Consider the following 22,657-nt stretch of genomic DNA (forward strand, 5'->3'; position numbering starts at 1 on the left):
TTCTTAAAGACATTTTAAGGTCAATATTATTAGCTTTCTTAGGATATTTTTCAATTGTACAGAACAAACCACTGTTATACAATGACTTGCCTAAATAACCAAGTTAAGCCTTTAAATGTTCCTTTAGGCTGAATACCAGTATCTTGAAAAATTTCGAGTAAAACATTATGTATTGTCATCATGGCAAAAATTAATTAAATCAGCTATTAGAGATGAGTTATTAAAACTATTATGTTTAGAAATATGTTTAAAAAATCTTCTTTGCATAAAACAGAAATGTACGGTGGGCTAATAATTCAGACTTCTGTATATCTCTTTCCACTTTCCACACTCTATCGTGACCCATCACCATACATATCTTTAAGCCCATTAAAGCAAACCAGCAGAACAGGTTAGAAAGAGCCAACAGAAGAGGGAGGGCAGAGAGAGGGAGAGAGAGAGAGAGAGAGAGAGAGAGAGAGAGAGAGAGAGAGAGAGAGAGAGAGAGAGCAAGGCCATTGGGAAACCCTTTGTGAGAGAAAGGCATAAAGGCAGCGGAGTGAAAAGAAAAGAGAAGCTCATCTCTGTGTGTGCTTTGGTGAAGACGTCCTCAAAAAAAGGAAGTAAGATTATGGAAATCTTGTTTGGCACAATATTGCAACAGATTGTTCTTATGCTGGGCTTATGAAATTCAAAGCAATGCGTGCTGTATTGTAAATATGTGTGTGCTTTCTTGCTTGCCGTCACACGTTGTGTTTATGTAACTGCATGCATCGAACAATATTGTTTCACACTTCAATATTTATTCATAAGCAAAATCAGACTTGACACATCCCGCACATGGCATGCAAATGTGTGAATACTGTGCCTCAGCGTTAAAGGGACAGTTTACCCAAAACTGAAAATCATTTACTTGTTTTAAACCTGTTTGAGTTTCTTTCTTCTGTTGAACACAAAAAAAAGATATTTCGAAGAATGCTGAATGCCATTGATGTCTATAGTATTGGCTTTTCCTACTATGGAAATTAATGGTGTTCAGCATTCTTCAAAATATCTTCTTTTTTTATCTACAATTTTTCATTCTTCTGTTGAACACAAAAGAAGATATTTTGAAGAATGCTGAATGCCACTGACGTCCACTGTATTTGTTTTTCCTACTATAAAAGTTAATAGTATTTAGCATTCTTCAGAATATGTTCTTCTTTTCTCTGTTAAACACAAAAGAAGATATTTTGAAGAATGCTCAACGCCATTGATGTCTATAGTATTTGTTTTTCCTACTATGGAAGTTCAGCATTCTTAAAAATATCTTCTTTAATCATTTTCTTTCTTCTGTTGAACACAAAAGAAGATATTTTGAAGAATGCTGAATACCATTAACTTCCATACTATGAAAAACAAATATGACGGACGTCAATGATATTCAGAATTTTCAAAATATCTTCTTTTGTGTTCTTATTTTTATCTTTTTTTTGTTCCTCTGTTGAACACAAAAGAAGATATTTTGAAAAATGCTGAAAGCCACTGACGTCCACTGTATTTGTTTTTCCTACAATGGAAGTCAATGGTGTTTAGCATTTTTCAAAATATCTTTTTTATTCATCTTCTACTTTTCTTTCTTCTCTCAAACACAAAAGAAGATATTTCAAAGAATGCTAAATGCCAGTGGCGTCCGTAGTAGTTGTTTTTCTTACTATAGAAGGTTAGCATTCTTTAAAATATCTTCTTTTTTAATCCTTTTCTTTCTTCTGTTGAACACAAAGATATTTTGAAGAATCCTGAATACTATTAACTTCCATAGTATGAAAAACAAATACGATGGACGTCAATGACATTCAGCATTTTTCAAAATATCTTCTATCTTCTTCTTTACTTTCTTCTATTGAACAGCATTCTTCAAAATATCTTTTACATCTTTTATTTTTTTCATTCTTCTGTTAAACACAAAAGACGATATTTTGAAGAATGCTGAATGCCGCTGAAAGTTTATGATATTTAGCATTCTTCAAAATATCTTATATTTATCTTCTTTTCTTTCCTCTGTTGAACACAAAATAAGCTATTCTGAAGAATGCTGAATGCCATTAGCGTCCATACTATTTGTTTTTCCAACTGTGGAAGTCAATGGTTACTGGTTTCTTTTTTTTTTTTCAACCCCCACAATAAATATTAAATTTATTCCCCTTAGGATATTCTAAACCTGTATGAAATTATCCTCATTTACAGCAGTACATTTCTGTAAAATTACCAGAACAACTTTACTGGTATTTTTTTAAAAAGGGGCCTGTACATACTTGATCTCTTTTTTTTCTTTTTTTTGAGAAATTACTGGTAACTTCTTTCTAGAAAAGCCTGTATCTTGTAGTTACTGGTAATTTCTTTCTGGAAACATCTGTATCTAATCTTCTTCTTTACTTTCTTCTGTTGAACAGTATTCTTTGAAATATCTTCTTTTGTGTTTGAGAGAAGAAAGAAAAGTAGAAGATGAATAAAAAAGATATTTTGAAAAATGCTAAACACCATTGACTTCCATTGTAGGAAAAACAAATACAGTGGACGTCAGTGGCTTTCAGCATTTTTCAAAATATCTTCTTTTGTGTTCAACAGAGGAACAAAAAAAAGATAAAAATAAGAACACAAAAGAAGATATTTTGAGGAATGCTGAATATCATTGACGTCCGTCATATTTGTTTTTCATAGTATGGAAGTTAATGGTATTCAGCATTCTTCAAAATATCTTCTTTTGTGTTCAATAGAAGAATGAAAAAATAGAACATAAAAAAGGAGATATTTTGAATGCTAAATGCCAGTGGCGTCCGTAGTAGTTGTTTTTCTTACTATAGAAGGTTAGCATTCTTTAAAATATCTTCTTTTTTAATCCTTTTCTTTCTTCTGTTGAACACAAAGATATTTTGAAGAATCCTGAATACTATTAACTTCCATAGTATGAAAAACAAATACGATGGACGTCAATGACATTCAGCATTTTTCAAAATGTCTTCTATCTTCTTCTTTACTTTCCTCTATTGAACAGCATTCTTCAAAATATCTTTTACATCTTATATTTTTTTCATTCTTCTGTTAAACACAAAAGAAGATATTTTGAAGAATGCTGAATGCCGCTGAAAGTTTATGATATTTAGCATTCTTCAAAATATCTCATTTTTTATCTTCTTTTCTTTCCTCTGTTGAACAAAAAATAAGCTATTCTGAAGAATGCTGAATGCCATTAGCGTCCATACTATTTGTTTTTCCTACTGTGGAAGTCAATGGCTACTGGTTTCTTTTTTTTTCAACCCCCACAATAAATATTAAATTTATTCCCCTTAGGATATTCTAAACCTGTATTAAATTATCCCCATTTACAGCAGTACATTTCTGTAAAATTACCAGAACAACTTCACTGGTATTTTTTAAAGGGGCCTGTACATACTTGATCTCTTTTTCTGAAAAATTACTGGTAACTTCTTTCTGGAAAAGTCTGTATCTTGTAGTTACTGGTAATTTCTTTCTGGAAACATCTGTATCTAATCTTCTTCTTTACTTTCTTCTGTTGAACAGCATTCTTCAAAATATCTCCTTTTTTATCTTCTATTTTTTCATTCTTCTATTGAACACAAAGGAAGATATTTTGAAGAATGCTGAATGCCACTGATGTTTATGGTATTTGTTTTTCCTGCTATAAAAGTTCATGGTATTCAGCATTCTTCAAAATATCTTCTTTTTATTCATCTTTCCTCTGTTGAACATAAAATAAAATATTTCGAAGAATGCTGAACGCCATTGATGTCCACAGTATTTGTTTTTTCTACTATGGAAGTTTATGGTATTTAGCATTCTTCAAAATATCTTATTTTTATCTTCTTTTCTTTCCTCTGTTGAACACAATATAAGCTAATCTGAAGAATGCTGAATGCCATTGGCGTCCATACTATTTGTTTTTCCTACTATGGAAGTCAATGGTTACTGGTTTCTAACATTATTCAAAATATTTCTTTTGTATTTGACATGAGAAAAATAATAATAATAACAGTTTGTAAAAACTTGAAGGGCAGTAAATAGAGTTAATAGTAAGTGAGTAAATTGTTTTTTATTTTTGGGTGAACTGTCCCTTTAAAGGTCTCTTTAGTTTACTCAAGTCTGACTGCAATCTATAATTAAGCAGTGACTTAAGTATTCATGTGGCCTAGTAAACGAGCGTTGAGTTTTCTGGCAGGCCACGCCATCGATAACACGTGTGGAGAATAAAAAGAGAAGCTGTAAAACTGTCACACTTGTGTTTTAAAGTCTCTGCAGCACTGAAAAATGATTCACTGGATTTACTCAATGTTTTGAAGGTAAGTGGTTACAATAGATTTATACGAGCTGAATTTAAACAAACAAATAAAGTTGATCGTTACTACATTTAAGTTGTTTGTTTAAATTCAGCCCATATCAATTGCTTGCAACCACTCACCTTTAAGAAAAAAAGTAAATCCAATGAATCTTTCTTTTCAGTGTGTTTTTAGGGGGGGTTACGTTCTGCTGGTGATAGCATCTTTAATTAAAGCTTGCTCTGACAGCGCACAGACTCTGACTGTCAGTGTGTGCGTCTCCAGTGGATCGTGCCTGGAGTTTATTATGAGCGTCTCATTGTGTTGAGTCCTTTTCTGAGCTTCAGTAGTAGGAATGGATTAGGATTAACGTCATTTTGGCAGCTAGATCCCCTACTTGGAAAAAAAAAATGAGAGAAAAGGTTTTCGGTCAAAGTTCAAAAGATTTTTTTTTCAACCCTCACAATAAATATGAGATTCTGTCAGTATTTATTTCCCTTAGGATATTCTAAACCTGTATGACATTATCTCCTTTTACAGCAGTAAATTTCTGTAAAATTACCAGAACAACTTCACAGTTTCTTAAAAGGGGCCTGTTCATACTTGATCTCTTTTCTGAGAAATTACTGGTAACTTCTTTCTGGAAAAGTCTGTGTGTGTGAAAGGGGCTTTTATTTTAGTAGAGCGCAGAGATGATATGTCCAATCATTCATTCCTTTTCCTTCGGCTTAGTCCCTTTATTTATCAGGGGTCACCACAGCAGAATGAACCGCCAACTTACCCAGGATACGTTTTTTCTTTCAAGGTTTAAAGTTGCATGAAGAAAGCTCAAGATCCCACAATGCAATTTAAAATCATAAATAAATGGGGGAAAAATAAAAATATGAATCATAAAATATGGAAAACTGCTAATTTACAGATATTTTTGACACTGAATAATACATATAAATGATTATAAACTTATAGATAGATGCTGACACAATACTTAAGCCTGAAAGACTATCAGAGTAAGAGCTGAACATAAACATCCAGCCAAAGAAAAGTTAAAAGAGAAGCTTCTGAATCACCATTCTGCAAGCCATTACAAGGCATACTCTGTTCATGTAAGTGGTAAATCAGCTGTGGCGATGAAGCTGCGCTAATTCATTTCCCTCTCCAGGCGTTTGGCCAAATCTTACTCAGCACTGAAAAAGGAGCTCTGGCTGTTTTCTAGCACCACTGGACTGAAACAGGAGAGTTTGGCTTTCAACAGCAATGAAAGTCAACCTTTTTTAAAGCCCTGAACGGCCTTTTGTCCTTTTTTTCCATAAACTTCATGCATTATTTATACGTGAGCAAACTGAATATTGCGGATCACTTGTGAACAATGTTGCAATGTTTCTGCACATGCACATCATGCAATCTTGCATCATTATATTGCTGCCAGAGCTGCTGTATTTGCTCAGGTGTGACCAAATGTCATAAAACACACGAGATAATCAATCATTTAGTCCAAAGGTTGTGTCGCTTTAGGGATGAAATGATAGTGAGTTTTGAGAAAAGTCTCACAAAACCTGTTGAGATTCTCTTTAAAATATATGTATAGGTTGGTTATACATATGTATGGTTATATATATATATATATATATATATATATATATATATATATATATATATATATATATATATATATATATATATATATATATATATATATATATATATACATACAGGGCTTCACATTTACTTTTTTAATTACCAGCCGCTGTGGCTAGTAGTTTTTCAACATTACTAGCCACTTTCCATTTTCACTAGCCACAGTTTTGTTGTTTGAAAAATATATTTTATATGAATAAATGTGATTTGGCATGCTAAAATCATTACTTTGATTTAGATGTTGTGTTGTCCACATGCCTCCTCATTTAATTTACTGTTTGTGTGTGTTGTGTGTGAGCTTGCTCACTGTGCATGAGCAAATGGGTTGTGTCGCATTGCAATTAGTTTTTATTTCACTTGACTTTTTTAGGGCTCAAAATTAAGGATTTACCAAATTTATGTCCGACCACACCAAAAAGAAATAATTACTTCTTAGACTCACAAATTTAAATGTGTCAAAACAAGCAAAATACAGCTGCATTTTTCAACAAAACTTTTCATTTTTTAAAAATTGACATTTAAAAAGATCTATTGTCATGTATCTACAATATGCACAGTGATCTGTCCTGGCTAAAAGTCCCAGATCAGCAATTAACTACACATAAATGGGGAGTTAATCTCCCAATAAAGCAATGTTATTGTAAAGGATGATAATAAAAATATATTAACAAAAAAAAAAACTGTAAGCAAAAGAAAACAGGTGATACATACCGTGTGTGACAATGAAAGGATGATCAGGTGCCTGGGAATTAAAATGAAAACAGTGACTGCTGCTGCTTACAAAAGTATATATATATATATATATATATATATATATATATATATATATATATATATATATATATATATATATATATATATATATTTCTCTTGAAAGCAGCAGGACTGTGGGTTTCATTGACTTAAATATAATTAACCACCTATAATATAATTATTAACCCGTCATCTAAAATCTTAGAATCATAAAAAAGCCTATTATTTTATTCGTGGCTAGAGCTTGATTAATTTGATTGACATCCTAGGCAACTTTACTTCAAAGGACTGCATGTGAGTTTATTGTAACGCTGTATTTTGGTAGCACAAAAACTGGTGCTCGCTGCAGAGCCATTTGAGCAGAGCTGAGCTCCAGCGAGGGGGAGCATGAGCTCCCGCTCTGCCTCCTGTAAGCTGTTTTAATGCGTACACCAACCCCACCCCTAACCCTACCCCCAGTGACATCACTCGTATAAGAAGTGCAAAAAAGGTGGAGCTCAAGCTCAAGCTCCCCCTCTGCAGCGAGCACCACTTGGCAAAAACTCGCTCTGATCTGGGAGAGAAATAATAGCACTTTTCAAAGGCCAAACTTAATTCAAAGGCCAACAGCTTGTTTTGTAATTTAATGCCGGCTATACCACCTGAAGGATGGTTATGGTGTGTTGTGATGTTGGCTGTCACAGTAGAAAGTAAAACCTTTCTTAAATTTTTTAGACTTTTGTTTGAAAGCTTTAGTGGCACTGTAGCTGTCCAAGGTACTGTTGTATGATTTAAATTATAGCCTATATATGCACCAATAAACAAGTCAAAGGAATGAATGAAAAAATGTAATAAATATGGATTCTTAAATGTCAATATTGTTTTAACTCAAAAAATAAATAAATAAAATAATAATATAAGTTGGACATTTATGCATGGGGCCATGTAACATGTTTTTGTGTTTTTTTTTGTTTTGTTTTCTGTGATCTTTAATACATACTGGGTATCTATCTACGCAAAAATAATTTCTAAAATGTCAACTAGGAATTTGTCTATAGCTTTAATTATGAAGTCAATAAATGATTAAAAATAACAAAAATAAAATTATAAAAATACAAAGATAAAAGGAGCAGCATTTTGCTAAATATAACAGTGCTTGATATGCTTTATATCTTGCTATGTGTTGTTTCATATAATTTTTAACTTGATGGATTCGTTATTTAACGTTTAAATACTGAAATAAATAACTGCCATTGTTAAAATGGTTAGTACCTTTACCAATCAGGGGTCGCCACAGTGGAATGAACCGCCAACTTATCCAGCATATCTTTTACACAGAGGATGCCCTTCCAGCTGCAAACCATCTCTGGGAAACTCATACACAACGGACAATTTAGCCTGCCCATTTCATCTGTACCGCATGATTTTGGACTATGGGGAAGAGACTTTGCTTTAAACCGGATCACCCGGAGAAAGCAAACGCGGGGAGAGCATTCAAATTCCACACAGAAATGCCAACTGACCCAGCCAGGGCTTGAACTAGCGACCTTCTTGCTGTGAGGCGACAGCGCTAACCACTGAGTCACCATGAACAATATAACAAATATGCATAAATAGATTTTAGATACGTTATACGTTGTCAGTTGTTGATGTCGGATGTGTTTTGTCTGATTTTCCGGTTTCTGGGTTTTCTTTTTGTTCATCAAACACTGCTTGATAAACCACACACTGCACTCTGATGCCTTCGTGTTGTATTTCCCTCGAACCATATTAAGCATGCAAACAGATAGGCCTGGATGGATAGACATGAAAATCGATAAACATGTAACAATTCACCCACTCACGAAAACATATTTATACAAATATACAGTAAATCACTCACTCGCTATCCTTCGGGTTAGCCCATGATTTATGCAGAGGTCACCACATCAGAATGAACCACCAAACCTAAATGGTTTCCCTACAGAAAAATCCAGCTTAAACCAGCCTAGGCTGGTTGGCTGGTTTTAGCTGGTCAACCAGCCTGGTTTTAGATGGGATTTGGCCATTTCCAGCCTGGGCTTAGCTGGTCAGGCTAGGAGATGACCAGCTAAAACCAGCCTAGCCAGGCTAGGAGTTCAGCCAAAACCAGCTATGTCCAGCTTAAACCAGGCTGGTGAAGCTGGTTTTAGTTGGATTTAGCTGGTCATTTTGCAGCCTGTCCAGCTAAGACGAGGCTGGAAATGGCTGGAAACCAGCCTGGACATTGCCAAAACCCCTCTAAAACCAGGCTGGTCGACCAGCTAAAACCAGCCAACCAGCCTAGGCTGGTTTAAGCTGGATTTTTCAGCAGGGTTATGAGGCGGATGCCCTTCCGGTCGCAACCTTTATCTTTTATAAGAATAATTTCTCTGCTAATTTTTTGATAAACACGATTTATTTTTTAGATTTTAACCTGTTTTCCGCTGATTGACGCTGAGGATGTCTCTAGTTTTCCTGTGAGACGGTGCTGTCAGAGCTGTTGTCACTGGTTCATCTTTTGTGTCCATCAGGATGCTGTGGGTTGTGTTGGCAGTGGTGGTGGTGTTGGCATCTGTCCTGGTACTCCTCCGTCAGAGCAGTGGTTTGCTGGCGCTTCTCTGGCACGATGTGGTCCATCAGCGGCTCCTGGACTTCTTCACAGGACTATCACGACCACAGGTGACTCGCACACTTTACTACACTGTAAAATATCCGTAAATGAGCAGTTTTCCGTATTTTATGATTCCTGTTTTTGTTTGTCCATGTTTATTTATGCTTTTGAATTGCATCATAGATCTATGGAATTGCATTAGGGGCATGCGAGGCCCAATTTAACGCGGGGTAGAATGTAACACGGAGTTTTAAGTTGTCATGGCATGCTTCCAAGGTTTTCACCGCAGTGTCGGCAGACATCATTTTTGCGGCATAAACGTATTTTATCACAGTCCATATTTTTTTAATTGAAAAAAATCTGTGAAAGTAAGTTAGGCTATGTACATAAAACCTTAAATTGTTGTGCATGGGATTGTATCACATGTGTGGAGGAGCAGTCGGGTTTTCTCTGCGTACACCTCTTTAGCACAACTGTTTCCTCCAGCGAAAAATGTAATTCTTAATGAATATTTGGCTATTTTTATTTTAAAATGAACTACCAATATTAAACACTTTACAGTTCGTGTGGCATTAACTACCATACAGTCTTGCACAGAAAGGATTAAACACAGTGACAGAAGCACTCGTTTAACTGTCACGGTCACCGACAGAGATTGAAACATCAAGTGTTGTATAGTATTAAAACTAGCCATTTTTTATTTATTATTATCATTCAGATCATAAAGTATTTGAATGAGCCTGTAAGTTTAAAAATATAATTATATGTCATTTAATTAGAAAAGTGGCAGTTTATTTATTTAATACATGAAAACAAAAAAGGCACCACTACAAAGTGTTTTTTACTACAGTAAACAGGTAGTTTGAGCCTGGCTTACTCAGAACTCAAATGGCTGCGACTGTCTCTGTAATACAGTGAAATACTAGTATACAACCCATATTAAATAAACATTTTTAAGTATTTTACTATTAAATTACTACTTATAAATTTAATAGTAGGCTTTATATATATATATATATATATATATATATATATATATATATATATATATATATATATATATATATATATATATATATATATATATATATATATATATCAATCAATCAATCAATCAATCAATCAAGCCTTTATTTGTCACTACACTTTCGTATAGCGAAATTGGACCCCCCAGACCATACACAAAACATCACAAACAACTTTTCAGGGGAGACAGATCTTAGGAGGTAGCATTTAGAAACGAAGAAAGATACATTTGGACAGTTAGGCTAAAAAACACCCCCTCAGCTTGCCCTTGATTAGGACAAAGTGAGAAAAGGGAGAAAAACAGCCCTATCTTAGCATAAGCACACCGACAAGACACAACATAGACAGAGGGGATGGGAACAGGGGTAATGGAAAACAGTCCGTTGAGTGCGGGCAGCCAACTGGTCCAGCAGCCATTTCCGGCGCAAGTCACAGTCCCGCCCACGCCCCACGTGGGTAAAAGCACACGAAGGCGTTTGGATGGGGATCAGTGGTGAATGTTTATCTGTAGATATGTTTGTGTGTGTGTGAGCCTGCATAGTCCAGAGTCACGCAGGTGTCCTTGACAGGGGCAGGAATTTCAGAGCGTCCGCTTATCTTGCTTATCCCAGGGAGTTGTTTACTTCCAGCTGAGGCCGTCTGGCAGGAGTAAGAGGAGAGCCGAAAAAAAAGACAGTAAGATACTTCAACTTTAGGTCAATATCTGCCAATTTCACAGATATTTAATGTCCATCACTCGTCTCCCGATCTGGCCAAAATTTGTTGCAGAGCCGCTAGCTTCACCTCCATGGTTTCCAGTTTGCGGTCAAGGACCATAGTCTGATTCGCGACCCTACCCATCAGTGTTTCAATCAAGCCGGCCAGCCTAGTGGGGTTTTGAGCTGCTCTGACCGCTTTTATCAGTTTCCGATATCCCAGGGCCCCGCATAAGCCCATCAGCAGAAACCCTGTTATCAAAGTTCCAAATAGGTAGATATCTTCAATATCCTCCAGAGACAGAGCAGCTAGACAGAGGACTCTCCACTCTCCACACAATATATATATTAAGCTCACTGAAGAATCTACAATTACTTACTGGCAGCTGTTCGCTAGTAACTTACTTTAAGTCAGTTACAGAAAAGATACTGCATTTACATTTACAGCACCACTTATCTTGCTGTATATGCAGGGCCGGCGCGTCCATAGAGGCGACCTAGGCGGCCGCCTAGGGCGGCAGTATAGAGAGGGCGGCGTCTACGACACCTCCCTTACCACCTGCGTTCTCAATTTTGTCCGCGACACCTCCCCCGCGTCATCAGATATATTCACGCATAGACGATAGAATAGAGAGGGCGGCGTCAGCATCACTTCCATCAGCACCCGCATGTCCTCATTTGAATCCACGCATAGGGCGGCAGAATAAAGAGCGCAGTGTCCGCGACACCTCTCTCCCTCCCTCCCTCAGCACTTGCGCGTCCTCAGTTATATCCGCGCATAGGGCAGCAGAATAAAGAGCGCAGTGTCCGGGACATCTCCCTCCCTCAGCACCCGCGCCTCCTCAGTTATATCCACGCATAGGGCGGCAGAATAGAGAGGGCGGTGTCCGCCAGTCCGCGACACCTCCCTCCCTCCCTCAGCACCCGCGGGTCCTCAGTTGTATCTGCGCATAGAGCACCGGAAAAGAGGTCAGCGACACCTCACTTCATTTTCATAACTGTTCACTTTCGTTTTCACATTGGGGTTGAGGGCGGCGTGATCGTCCTCTGCCTAGAGCGGCAGTTCAGCTTGCTCCGGCCCTGTGTATATGTATTTATACAGCAGTTCTGTCTGGTTCATGAATCTGATTGGCTGATAGCCGTGCAATATTCTGCCAGTAACAGCACTCGCCCAGCCTCTTAACCCTTCTCCCTTGTGTATTACTCCGCCCACATACAGCAACAAGCAGAGGACACTTTACAGCAGGGATCACCAAACTTGTTCCTGGAGGGCCAGTGTCCTGCAGATTTTAGCTCCAACCCTAATCAAACACACCTGAACAAGCTAATCAAGGTCTTACTAGGTATACTTGAATAACCCAGGCAGGTGTGTTGAGGCAAGTTGGAGCTAAACCCTGCAGGGCAACAGACCTACAGGAATGAGATTGGTGACCCCTGCTCTACAGTTTGACAAATATTGCTGCTGTTGGACGACATAATGTACTTTTGAGGCTTTTTATCTCGAAAATGTAGTTGTTTATATTGTATCTATGCAGTTTATTTATAAGGATAGTGTCTATTTTAAAATATTTACAATTTCTGAGACAGCACGTCAGCGGCCATTAGCCTGTCTTTGAACAAAGATGGTTGACGATTTTCATCCACAAGATGGTGACAGAGATCCTATAATAATCCCTAAGAGAAAAACAGCGTGATTTTAAATTACAGCTGATCAAATCATTATTAATCTGGTAAATGACTTTCTAAGTCAATTTCTCTCTTTGTATGTTGTAGTGCTGTATTTATACCATAGTAATATGGTGATCTCCCGATTGCAACAGAGAAATACTGGGGGATATCTCCATAGACTGATGGCATTTCATGTAGTTCAGCCTTATAATCCTAAAATGTAAACAAAATCACCCGCTTTGTCATCACTTTAGACATTACGCTAGAGAATCATTCAAACACTAGCTTTAAAGTGACGTGTTTTGAGCAACAGTTTCTACTGTTCTGATGTCAGCTGCAGATGTGAATGAGTGGCTGAAGAAAGTAGTTCCTCTTCTAAAAAGGTTTTTAGACTCTCCGTGTTTGATTTTCTTTTTATACACACAATTATGTCGTCGAACTGTTGTATAAATGCAATATCACATGAGTAGCAGTGCGATGTGGCTGTATATCATCACTGGTGGGACACTAAGCACTCCTCCCACCAGTGCCAATATACAGCCACATCGCACTGCTACTATCTTTACTGTGAAATCATCAGTCATTTTCACAATGCAACTTTAAAATACAGTAACATACTACTTAACTGTCCTACAGTAAAATACAGTTCATATTACAGTTAATTACTGTGTAATTTACAAAAATCCCTAACAGTGTTAAAAAGTCCTTCCGCCTTTGTTTTGAACATGTAGTTCTGTCGTCGCTGTGCTGAAATTTGTTGCTTGTGTGTTACTTGTGTGAACGTAGCGCATCTTGAAAGCCGTCCAAAAAAACGCCACTAAAGGAAACCCAGAGAGCGTCATCGCCGCCATTGACCACTATTGCAGACACAGCGAATGGGCCATGAATGTGGGCGACGAGAAAGGTATAGCAGCTCTCCTTTTCATTTGCCTGATTTTCATTATTCTCTCTCTCTTCTTTGAGTAAATGGCCTTAAGGCTGCTCATGGTCGGCTGTTCTGAATGAGAAGTGATGGCAGTCTCCTGTCTACTGGCTCAATACACTCTCTGCATGGATGCACACTAGTTGCACATACAATTATTAGCCCTCCAGTGACATCTCTATTCTTTTTAATTCTTCCAATATTTTCATGGTTTTTCCTTTTCTTTCTCCTTCAGGGGAACGTCTTATTTCTTTTAATTTGACTGGGAAAAAAAGGAGTCTCATTCTTTAACATTAATTTTTAAGGTTAACATTACTGGCCTCCTAGGATTTATTTTTACTGATTGGTTACAGAACAAACCACTGTTGTCCAATGACTTGCCTAATTACCCTAATTGACTGTTAACAACATCCTCTACGACACAATAATGTATTTACACTTATTCAATTTAATTAAAATTTATTTGTTAAGCGCTTTTCACAATAATTATTGTTACACGGCAGCTTTACACTAGGTGCATATTATTGCATTGCAATCAAACTTGGAAAGGTTAGGGTTATTAGTTAACATAACTTTTTTAGTTACTAATAACTAACCAATTAGTTAAAGTTATTATATATAAACAGTGAAAAAATGCAGTAACATACTGCATACCTGCCCTACAATAAAATAAACTTTAAATCACAGTTAAAAACAGTTTACAAAAATCAAAGTGTAGTTCAACCTTTAAATTACTAGTTGAATATTATGAACTTTATTTCTGCTATTAACTTTAGTCTAAGCAAAGTCAGACCTTACTGTCCTAATTAAATAATTAAAAATCAAGGCATGCTCATATTGTTTTCTGGTAAAATAAGCTTAATCTAAAGGCCTTTGCCCTTCATATAAGCCACTTCTGATACCAAATGATCAACTAGAAGTCAAGTTATTACTTGTTGTTCCCAAAACTTGAATAGGCGGCAAGACTTTTGTCAGGTAATGTAGTGTATTTTTAGAGGATTTTATCTAATTCAGTGACAATATTACACCAACAATACACATACACTGTTAGACATTTATTGTATTATTGCTGTAACTTATTGGCAGCAGTTACCATTAACTGCCTCTTTACAGTAACTTGCATGGAAATGTGCTTTACACTATAGCAGGACCCTATTGCAATACCATTTTACAGTAAAAAAGCCTTATTGTAAGTTCTTTTTATGGTAAAATTCCCTTTACCACATTTTAATTTTTCAGTATGACGATTTTTACAGTACTTTTACTGTAATTTATTAACATTTTACACTGGCATCAGTGTACAAAATATTTATTTATAGTATTTACTGTTGAATTTAAAAAAATCCAAACTCCAAACAAGTGGATGAGATCATGTACAAAAGCATTTTTTATTATTCACTGTTATTATATCGATTTTAATGGGGTATATGCCGAAGCATGCTAATAGGACTTTTAATTTGAAAGCGCTGGGTTAAGCGCTTCCAGCTAATTGAATGCCAATGCAAAATCCGGTGCGTTTAAGGTCCGTTTTCTTTAAAAATCAGCGATCTCCACTAGCTGAGTGATATCCGATTTAAAGTGGGTATCAGATTGTATAAGAAGCACTGCATTAAATTACATTTCCCCCGCCATATCTTTATAATATGAGCATTTATTTTACCCCAGTATAATCAATGGAGCTTCTGTGTTAGCCTGCCGATTCTGACGGGTGCGTGCGAGTAAACAGCTTTTTGTCTCGTTTTACGCTTGAGCAACTAAATAAATGTTAATGTTTATTTAACTGAATGTATTTTAATGACATTACAACATCGATGCTGTATAAGGAACCGTATAAAATGGAAAAAAAGTTCACAATAACAGGTCACCGGAAGTGTATCAGCGTGGGAACAGCACTAGCTCGGCATATACCCTATTAGTTTACAAAAGTAATTTTCATTGATCAATCTATTTTAAATACATTTTGTGGTACAAGATAAACATATTTTTTCATTTACTGTCTCATTTTTGTCTTCAACTACAGTAGCGATACTTGATTACTATGATTACAGTAGAATACTGCAAATTCCTAGTATGCAGTAAGTTACTGTAAAAGTTATAAAATTACCCCATTGAAGTAGTGAACTATAAAAAATTATGTGGTATTTTTACTGACCATTTTTACTGTAAAACTGCAGCAAAACCTATGTTGTTGTGCCCATTAGCAGCTCAATTTCATGTGTGACAACAGAACTGATGCATAAACAATAGCACAGAGCCGCTAAAGGGGCATTAATGATATTTCTCCTGTCATTATCCACCTCATTGCGTGTCACTGTGTGTGTCTGAAGGCCTCATACTGGATTCAGTCGTGACAGAGGTGAATCCCAGCACGGCTCTGGAGCTCGGTACATACTGCGGATACTCTACTGTTCGCATCGCTCGCCTGCTCTCCCCTGGAACAAAACTCATCACACTCGAATTCAACCCAGACTACGCTGCTATTGCACGGCAGATCATTGCCTACGCTGGCCTTCAGGACAAGGTGAGGAAAGTATTAGTAGTGAACTTTTGGATCAAACAAAAATGTTTAGACATTGGAGAGGGGTCTAGCTGCAGACCGGGTGCACATCATGCAAGCTGAGACAGCATGCAATGCTTTTAATGCTTACACCTAACCCTGCCCTTAACACTACCCCTCACAGTGACGTCACCAACTCTATTGAGTGCATGTGTCTGAGCTTGCATGTGCATACTGAAAAATGATTAAGAACGGGTGTTGCTAGTTTTAGGAGAACTTTGATGAAAGGTTTTGGCTCAGTGGAGTTTGCATGTTCTCCCCATGTTGGTGTGGGTTTCCCGCACTGTACAAACACATGCTCTATAGGTAAGTTGAGTAAACAAAAATGGCAGTGTTGTATTAGTGCGTGTGGGAATAAGAGAGTGTTTTGGTGTTTGCCAGTAATGGGTTGCAGCTGGAAGGGCATCCACTGCGTAAAACATATGCTGAAATGGTTGGTGGTTCATTCCGCTGTGGTGACCTCGGATAAATGTAGGTCTAAGCCGGAGGAAAATGAATGAAATTTCTTCATGCATTGGATAAAAAGGCAAAAGGAAAGTTGCTGAAGTGAGTCTGGGAAAATAAATACTGAAGTGAATCTGGTCGACAGCAGAAACCACAGGCTGTTATTGGCGCTCAACAAAGTACCGATTAGTTGTGAAATATTATCAGACCAACTGTTGTCTGAATTATTTTTGCTTGACTGTAATCCATTACATGCTGTGCCTTTTTATTAATGTTTTCTGTTTTTTTCAGGATACATTTTGGTTATAATAAGATTTAACCCTTTATTACACAGATGTTGTAGATTCATTGATATTTATATCAATATATTTTTGTTCTTGTATGAATGGTGTGTTTAAGTCATGTCTGATAAATTCAATTTGTATAGCGCTTTTACAATGTAGATTATGTCAAAGCAGCTTCACATAAATGGTCATAGTAACTGGATCAGGGTAGTTCAGTTTTTATTGTTTAAGTTCAGTTCAGTTTAGCTCAGTTCAGTGTGGTTTAAAATCATTACTGAGAGTCCAAACACTGAAGAGCAAATTCATCGATGGGTAGCTCTACTGATCCCAAATCATGTTAGCTAGTGGCGACAGCGGAGAGAGAAAAAAACCTACATATTTAAGTATTGAACGCACATGATCACCAACACAAAGTTATTTTTAAAAATAGGAAACTTTATAATTGCTTTAACCTCCATTTTAGAGTTTCTGCTCTTTAAATAAATACAGCAAAATTCATTTCATTTATCAATAAAATGTATATTTGTTTATTAATTCCATATTATAATTGTCTATAATAGAGAATTATATTTATCATTACATATTATATATCAGTGGTTCTCAAACTGTGGTATGTGTACCACTAGGTGTACGCGAAGAAATACTAAATAATAAAATAAAAATTAAAAACATACACTTTTAAGCCACTGACGCGAGCGATTGCACTGATGTGATCAGCAGTGGCTGATCTCTGAAGCGTACGATAACATCGGTGTGCTTAGAAGCTAAAAATCACCCCGCTTTGGAGCAGAGCCAGAGGCGTGCGGCGCTTGCGGAGCAGATACACGCTAGAGAAGTGCTTCTGCACACCAGTGCTGTTGTGTTGGCATTTCAGTTACTGCAAACTCAGGAATCTCCCCATGCTGCATCACTGATAAAATTGTGTTCATAAATGTGTTAAATGTGTGTTCGTAGTTGTGTAAAATAATGCGTTTTCGATATATCAAGTAATTTGTTTTGTAAAGCAGCGTGGCTGTCGATTAATTTGTTACCTAATTATTTTTTTAGGCTAATTTTTCTTGATGAGATTCAAATGTCGCGGGACACAGAACACAGACTCAAGCAACTTTGCCTTGCTTGAAGCTTGGAGCTAGAATATAACATAAATAAAGTTAGTCCCTGTGTGTGCTTAACACAAACTTCACTATTCGCTTAAGATGAGATCTCAAATCAGTGAAATTCTACACGTATGAATGGATAAATCACGTATGAATTGGTCAAGCTGTGTATTTATGCATATAATCCCCCACTTTTCTGACACACATACTGTAAAGGACGCGCAATAAGCAGATCTCATTTCTAATTTAAACATGTAATTACGAATCATTTATTTTTTAATAGAAGATAATGTCCAGATTTACAAATAGGTCATGTGTACATGCAACATATTTCATAATTTATATTTCTATATGAATATGATGACATATAGCCTATATTTATGAGGTCTAAGCAACATTTCCAGGTTTTAATGAATAGGCTACTATTTGTTAATACTTTACTTTTAAGTACTGCAGTTTTCTTATTACTTTAAGAACAGCAGCCTGCTATTTTAATTAACTTTTAAAAGCACATTTTAAACGTTGATTTTTTATTAAGTTTTTGTTTTTACCTGTAAGCACAGTACAGTGTTAATGTTCAAACTATTTATTATGTTTAAAGTGGCTGACAATAATGAATAATCTTAATAATAGGAATTAAACTGCCTCGTCATTATGGAGGTAACTTGGAAGGTCAATTTTTTTCTGAGGTGGTACTTGAAAACAGTTTGCGAACCACTGATATATATCATTACTTTACGTTTTGCTTGTTTTAAGGAAAATTTTTAACATTTCTGTAAACAAAACAATATTTTTTACTTGTCTATAAAATACTTCATGAAGCATTGATGTTTGGAGTAGAAACAAGACAAACATTTTATATAGGAAAAACTTTATTTGGACAATTTCTTTGCAATTAATTGTTAAATTTACTGGTAAGCTATAATTGAAAAACATATTTCAGTGTATGAATTGAACGCATGAAAAAGAACAATTTGGTTCTAGAGCGCGACCAAATAACTAAAAACAAATCTGAGGTCACACCGGTGTGACCAGCCATTCAAGGGCAAAAAGGCCCATGTCAGGGTGTAACCAATCAGAGATAGTGAAGACAGTAGTAAGATACCTTTCTTGTAGGATTGTGCTTCAAATAAAGAACTTTTTTGACTGGATTGTTAGTTAATTATCTAAAAGTCAATATTGCCTGTATGAATAGCGATAAAAGAAAAAAAAAAGTGAATTTGTAAAACTGCAGGATTAAATGCGACACAGTTGAAAGTTTAGGGGCACCTACCTTTTGTTATGCGCACCAGTGCAAAAAGTTAAGTCTACAGCCCTGTTGGTTATTTTGTAGGCATATCACAAATCAAATTTTCACAGGACTAAAGATGTATTTTTAAAGTATTTTTTGTTGTTGTTGTTCTTGTTTAAGGTTATTCTAGTTGAGGGACCCTCAGGTGATCTGATCCCCAAAATGAAGCAACAACATGGAATCAAATCTTTCGATTTTGTGTTTTTGGATCACTGGAAAGATCGTTACGTTCCAGACACCAAACTCCTTGAGGTAAAACCTAAAACACAAATATTGTTTACCTTAACTCAAGTAATGTTTCTAACGCAAGACACTTTTTCAAAAATTGCAGGAGTGTGGTTTACTCAGAAAAGGCTCTGTCCTTTTGGCTGATAACGTCATTTGTCCTGGAACTCCAGAGTATCTGAAATACGTAAGAAACGACCCACGCTATGAAAGCCGATACTTCAAGTCCAACCTGGAGTACACCAAAGTAGAAGACGGCCTGGAGAAATCGGTCTTCTTAGGATGAACATCTCATTTCACGATCTCACTAGATGAAGCTGATGCAATGAATGACTGTAAAACTGGGTTGACACCAGCAGAAGAGGAACATTCCGATTCCTGCAAAATGTTTGTGTGTCTCGACATGCCAAGTATCTCTTTGTCCTTAACAAAACTAAGACACAACAATAGGCCTGTCACAATATTCAACAAATCCACTTATCGTGCAATACTTGGAGATGGCCTCAATAATTTTTGCCATTGCAATATATATTTACAAATTCACAAAAAACGTTAAAGCCGTTTTGTAATGACATTTACATTCTACCTCATAGGTGTCAAAGTTTATAATTGAACATTTACCTAATATGACATTTAATAGTATATAAAAAAGACATTTACCTAACATCAAACTGTACAATCTAAAAAAACTTAAGTATGAGAAGTATTTTAAAGTGTTTATGGCAATTTGCATGATTAGGTTATAAAATAAGTATATATAGACAGGGTGGGCCATTTATATAGATACACCTTAATAAACTTATTGGGAATTTCACAAGAAAAACAATGGTGTGCTTGGTTTTAAACATAACTTTATTCTTTCGTGTTATTTACAAGCCCCCTCACATATACTAATGTGCCACAAGCAGGACCTTAACATCACCAACCATTCCCATTTTATTAAGGTGTATCCATATAAATTGGCCACACTGTCTATATATATATATATACAGCTGAAGTCATAATTATTAGCCCCCCTGAATTATTTGCACCCGTTTATTTTTTCCCCAATTTCTGTTTAATGGAGGGAAGATTGTTTTAGTACGTTTCTAAGCATAATAGTTTTAAAAACTTATTTCTAATAACTGATTTATTTTGTCTTTGTCATGATGACAATAAATATTATTTTACTTGATATTTTTCAAGACACTTCTGTACAGTTTAAAGTGACATTTAAAGGCTTAACTAGGTTAATAAGGTGAACTAGGCAGGTTAGGGTAATTAGGCAAGTTAATGTATAATGATGGTTTGTTCTGCAGACTATTGAAAAAAATTAGCTTAAAACGCTAATAATTTTTTCCCAAAATTGATTTTTTTTTAAATTAATAACTACTTTTATTCCAGCCGAAATAAAACAAAAGACTTTCTCCAGAAGAAAAAAATATTATCAGACATACTGTAAAAATGTCATTGCTCTGTTAAACATCACTTGGGAAATATTTAAAAAAGAAAATAAAAATCAAAAGGGGGCTAATAATTCTGACTTCAACTATATATATATATATATATATATATATATATATATATATATATATATATATATATCATATATATCATATAATCAGTGGCAGATCTCAAAATGAATTTTTGAAAATTGCTTATTGCAACAATTTCTGCAACAACATATCGCACAACAAAAATTCCTTATGTTGACAGGCCTATGCAACGATCTCCATTTACAACATATCTGCCGTGCTGTGGTTGAAGAAATTTGATATATTTTACAAAACGATGTGCTGATATCTTGTACATTTTTATAAGAAAGGTTGTTTGATAAAGCTATAAAGCACTTCTTTTTCCTACTCAGTGTTTAAAAAAAGGCACATTATTTAATCAAATTGAGTTTAACCCGTAACTGAGCCAATTGTATTGAAAAATTGAAGAGTTGAAAATAATATATGAATATTATATATAGTTTGTCAAGAGAAGTTCAGGTTTAGACAAAATGTACTGAAAAACGTCCCAAATTTGGGCAAGTTAAGCATTTAAAAATGTAAAATTTAAAGTAGCGCATAAAAACGAGTAATGGAAAAATGCCTAATTTGGAATGAAAATCCCTTCGTTTCAATTTAAAATAAAGTTTTTACACTCACTTGAGTTTGGTTTTAATTATTTGTGAAAGAGTGTTATTGTGAATAATAGGACAACTCCCATGTGACCAATCAGCTTTCTCCATTATACTTGTATTGTTTTTCTGTCAGTTGCTAGGTTACCAATACTACCAACATAGACTCATTCTGAAAACATAGCCCTACATTCATTTCTGGAGATAGCGAATTGTAGCTAGAGCTACGTATTGCTGCATTTCGTCTTTAAAATAAACTGTACGGGGCGGTATGATGCCATTCCTTTTCTCGCTTACCAGCTGACCGCTTACTTACATATTTTCCGCTGTTACCATTTTGTCCGGTAGCTCGCCTGTTCATCGGCGGACTTGAGAGTGCGAATGGCAGTCGTGAGAGAAATTTGAGATCTCAAAAAAGACCTACACAGCGGCCTCTGGTGGATTCGCAAAAACAAAAACTGCAAAAAAACGTAGCTCCTAGGAGGTATTTTGGTCTCTCCAGAAATGTATAGAGGGAAACGTTTTCAGAATGGGTTGAACACTACAGTGAGCAACTCTAAAAGCTTGTTCACAGCAAGCACGATATCGATAAATATATTTGTTTCCACACAAATGATGGATAATGATCAGTTTATTTTTAGGTTATGATTTGGATTATTTAGGCCATTATCCCTTGTAACCAGCAGGTGTCCTCAGGTTGCTACTACCGCATCTGAACATATTGAGTTTGTCACGCGTGTAATCAATCTAAACAATGAATTTACGCTCACTCGAGTTTGGTTTTGATCTTTTGTGGGAAAAGAGTTCATGTGAATAATAGAAGACGGAAACGTGTATGCTGAATATACTCTGATGTAGTGAACATTACATCGACATGATCAATCAGCTGTCTCCATTATGCCTGCTTGTTTACAGTCGGTTGCTAGGTTACCAATACTACAGTGAGCAACTCTAAAGGCACGTTCAAACCAAGCACGATAACAATAACCAGTGCTGGGGTTAGAGTTGTCATCATACTGGAATTCGATACCAATCGAATACCAATACTGAAATTTAAAAAAAATGTCCATTTCC

General features: G+C 35.8%; 1 protein-coding gene across 2 annotated transcripts; it reads left to right on the forward strand.

Annotated features, from left to right (window-relative positions):
- The first annotated feature begins 524 nt into the window (after window positions 1-524).
- Window positions 525-21,610, forward strand: comta (catechol-O-methyltransferase a). Of its 2 annotated transcripts, XM_087263537.1 has the most exons (6): window positions 525-602; window positions 9,191-9,338; window positions 13,446-13,563; window positions 15,909-16,102; window positions 19,375-19,506; window positions 19,586-21,610. In XM_087263537.1, exons 2-6 carry the CDS (start codon window positions 9,192-9,194, stop codon window positions 19,763-19,765), a joined length of 771 nt encoding a protein of 256 aa, XP_087119663.1. In that variant the 5' UTR covers window positions 525-602; window position 9,191; the 3' UTR covers window positions 19,766-21,610.
- The last annotated feature ends 1,047 nt before the right edge of the window (window positions 21,611-22,657 follow it).

The sequence above is a fragment of the Danio rerio genome, chromosome 8 (assembly GCF_052040795.2).
Source record: "Danio rerio strain M-AB ecotype USA chromosome 8, GRCz13ab, whole genome shotgun sequence".
Taxonomy (NCBI): Eukaryota; Metazoa; Chordata; class Actinopteri; order Cypriniformes; family Danionidae; genus Danio; species Danio rerio.

What these genes read in the sequence shown, in the direction of transcription:
- comta (XM_087263537.1), top strand. Translation starts at nt 9,192, where the DNA reads ATGCTGTGGGTTGTGTTGGCAGTGGTGGTGGTGTTGGCATCTGTCCTG. An exon ending in CAGGACTATCACGACCACAG is followed by an intron (nt 9,339 to 13,445) that starts GTGACTCGCACA and finishes GTGTGAACGTAG; the next exon opens with CGCATCTTGAAAGCCGTCCA. An exon ending in CAGACACCAAACTCCTTGAG is followed by an intron (nt 19,507 to 19,585) that starts GTAAAACCTAAA and finishes CAAAAATTGCAG; the next exon opens with GAGTGTGGTTTACTCAGAAA.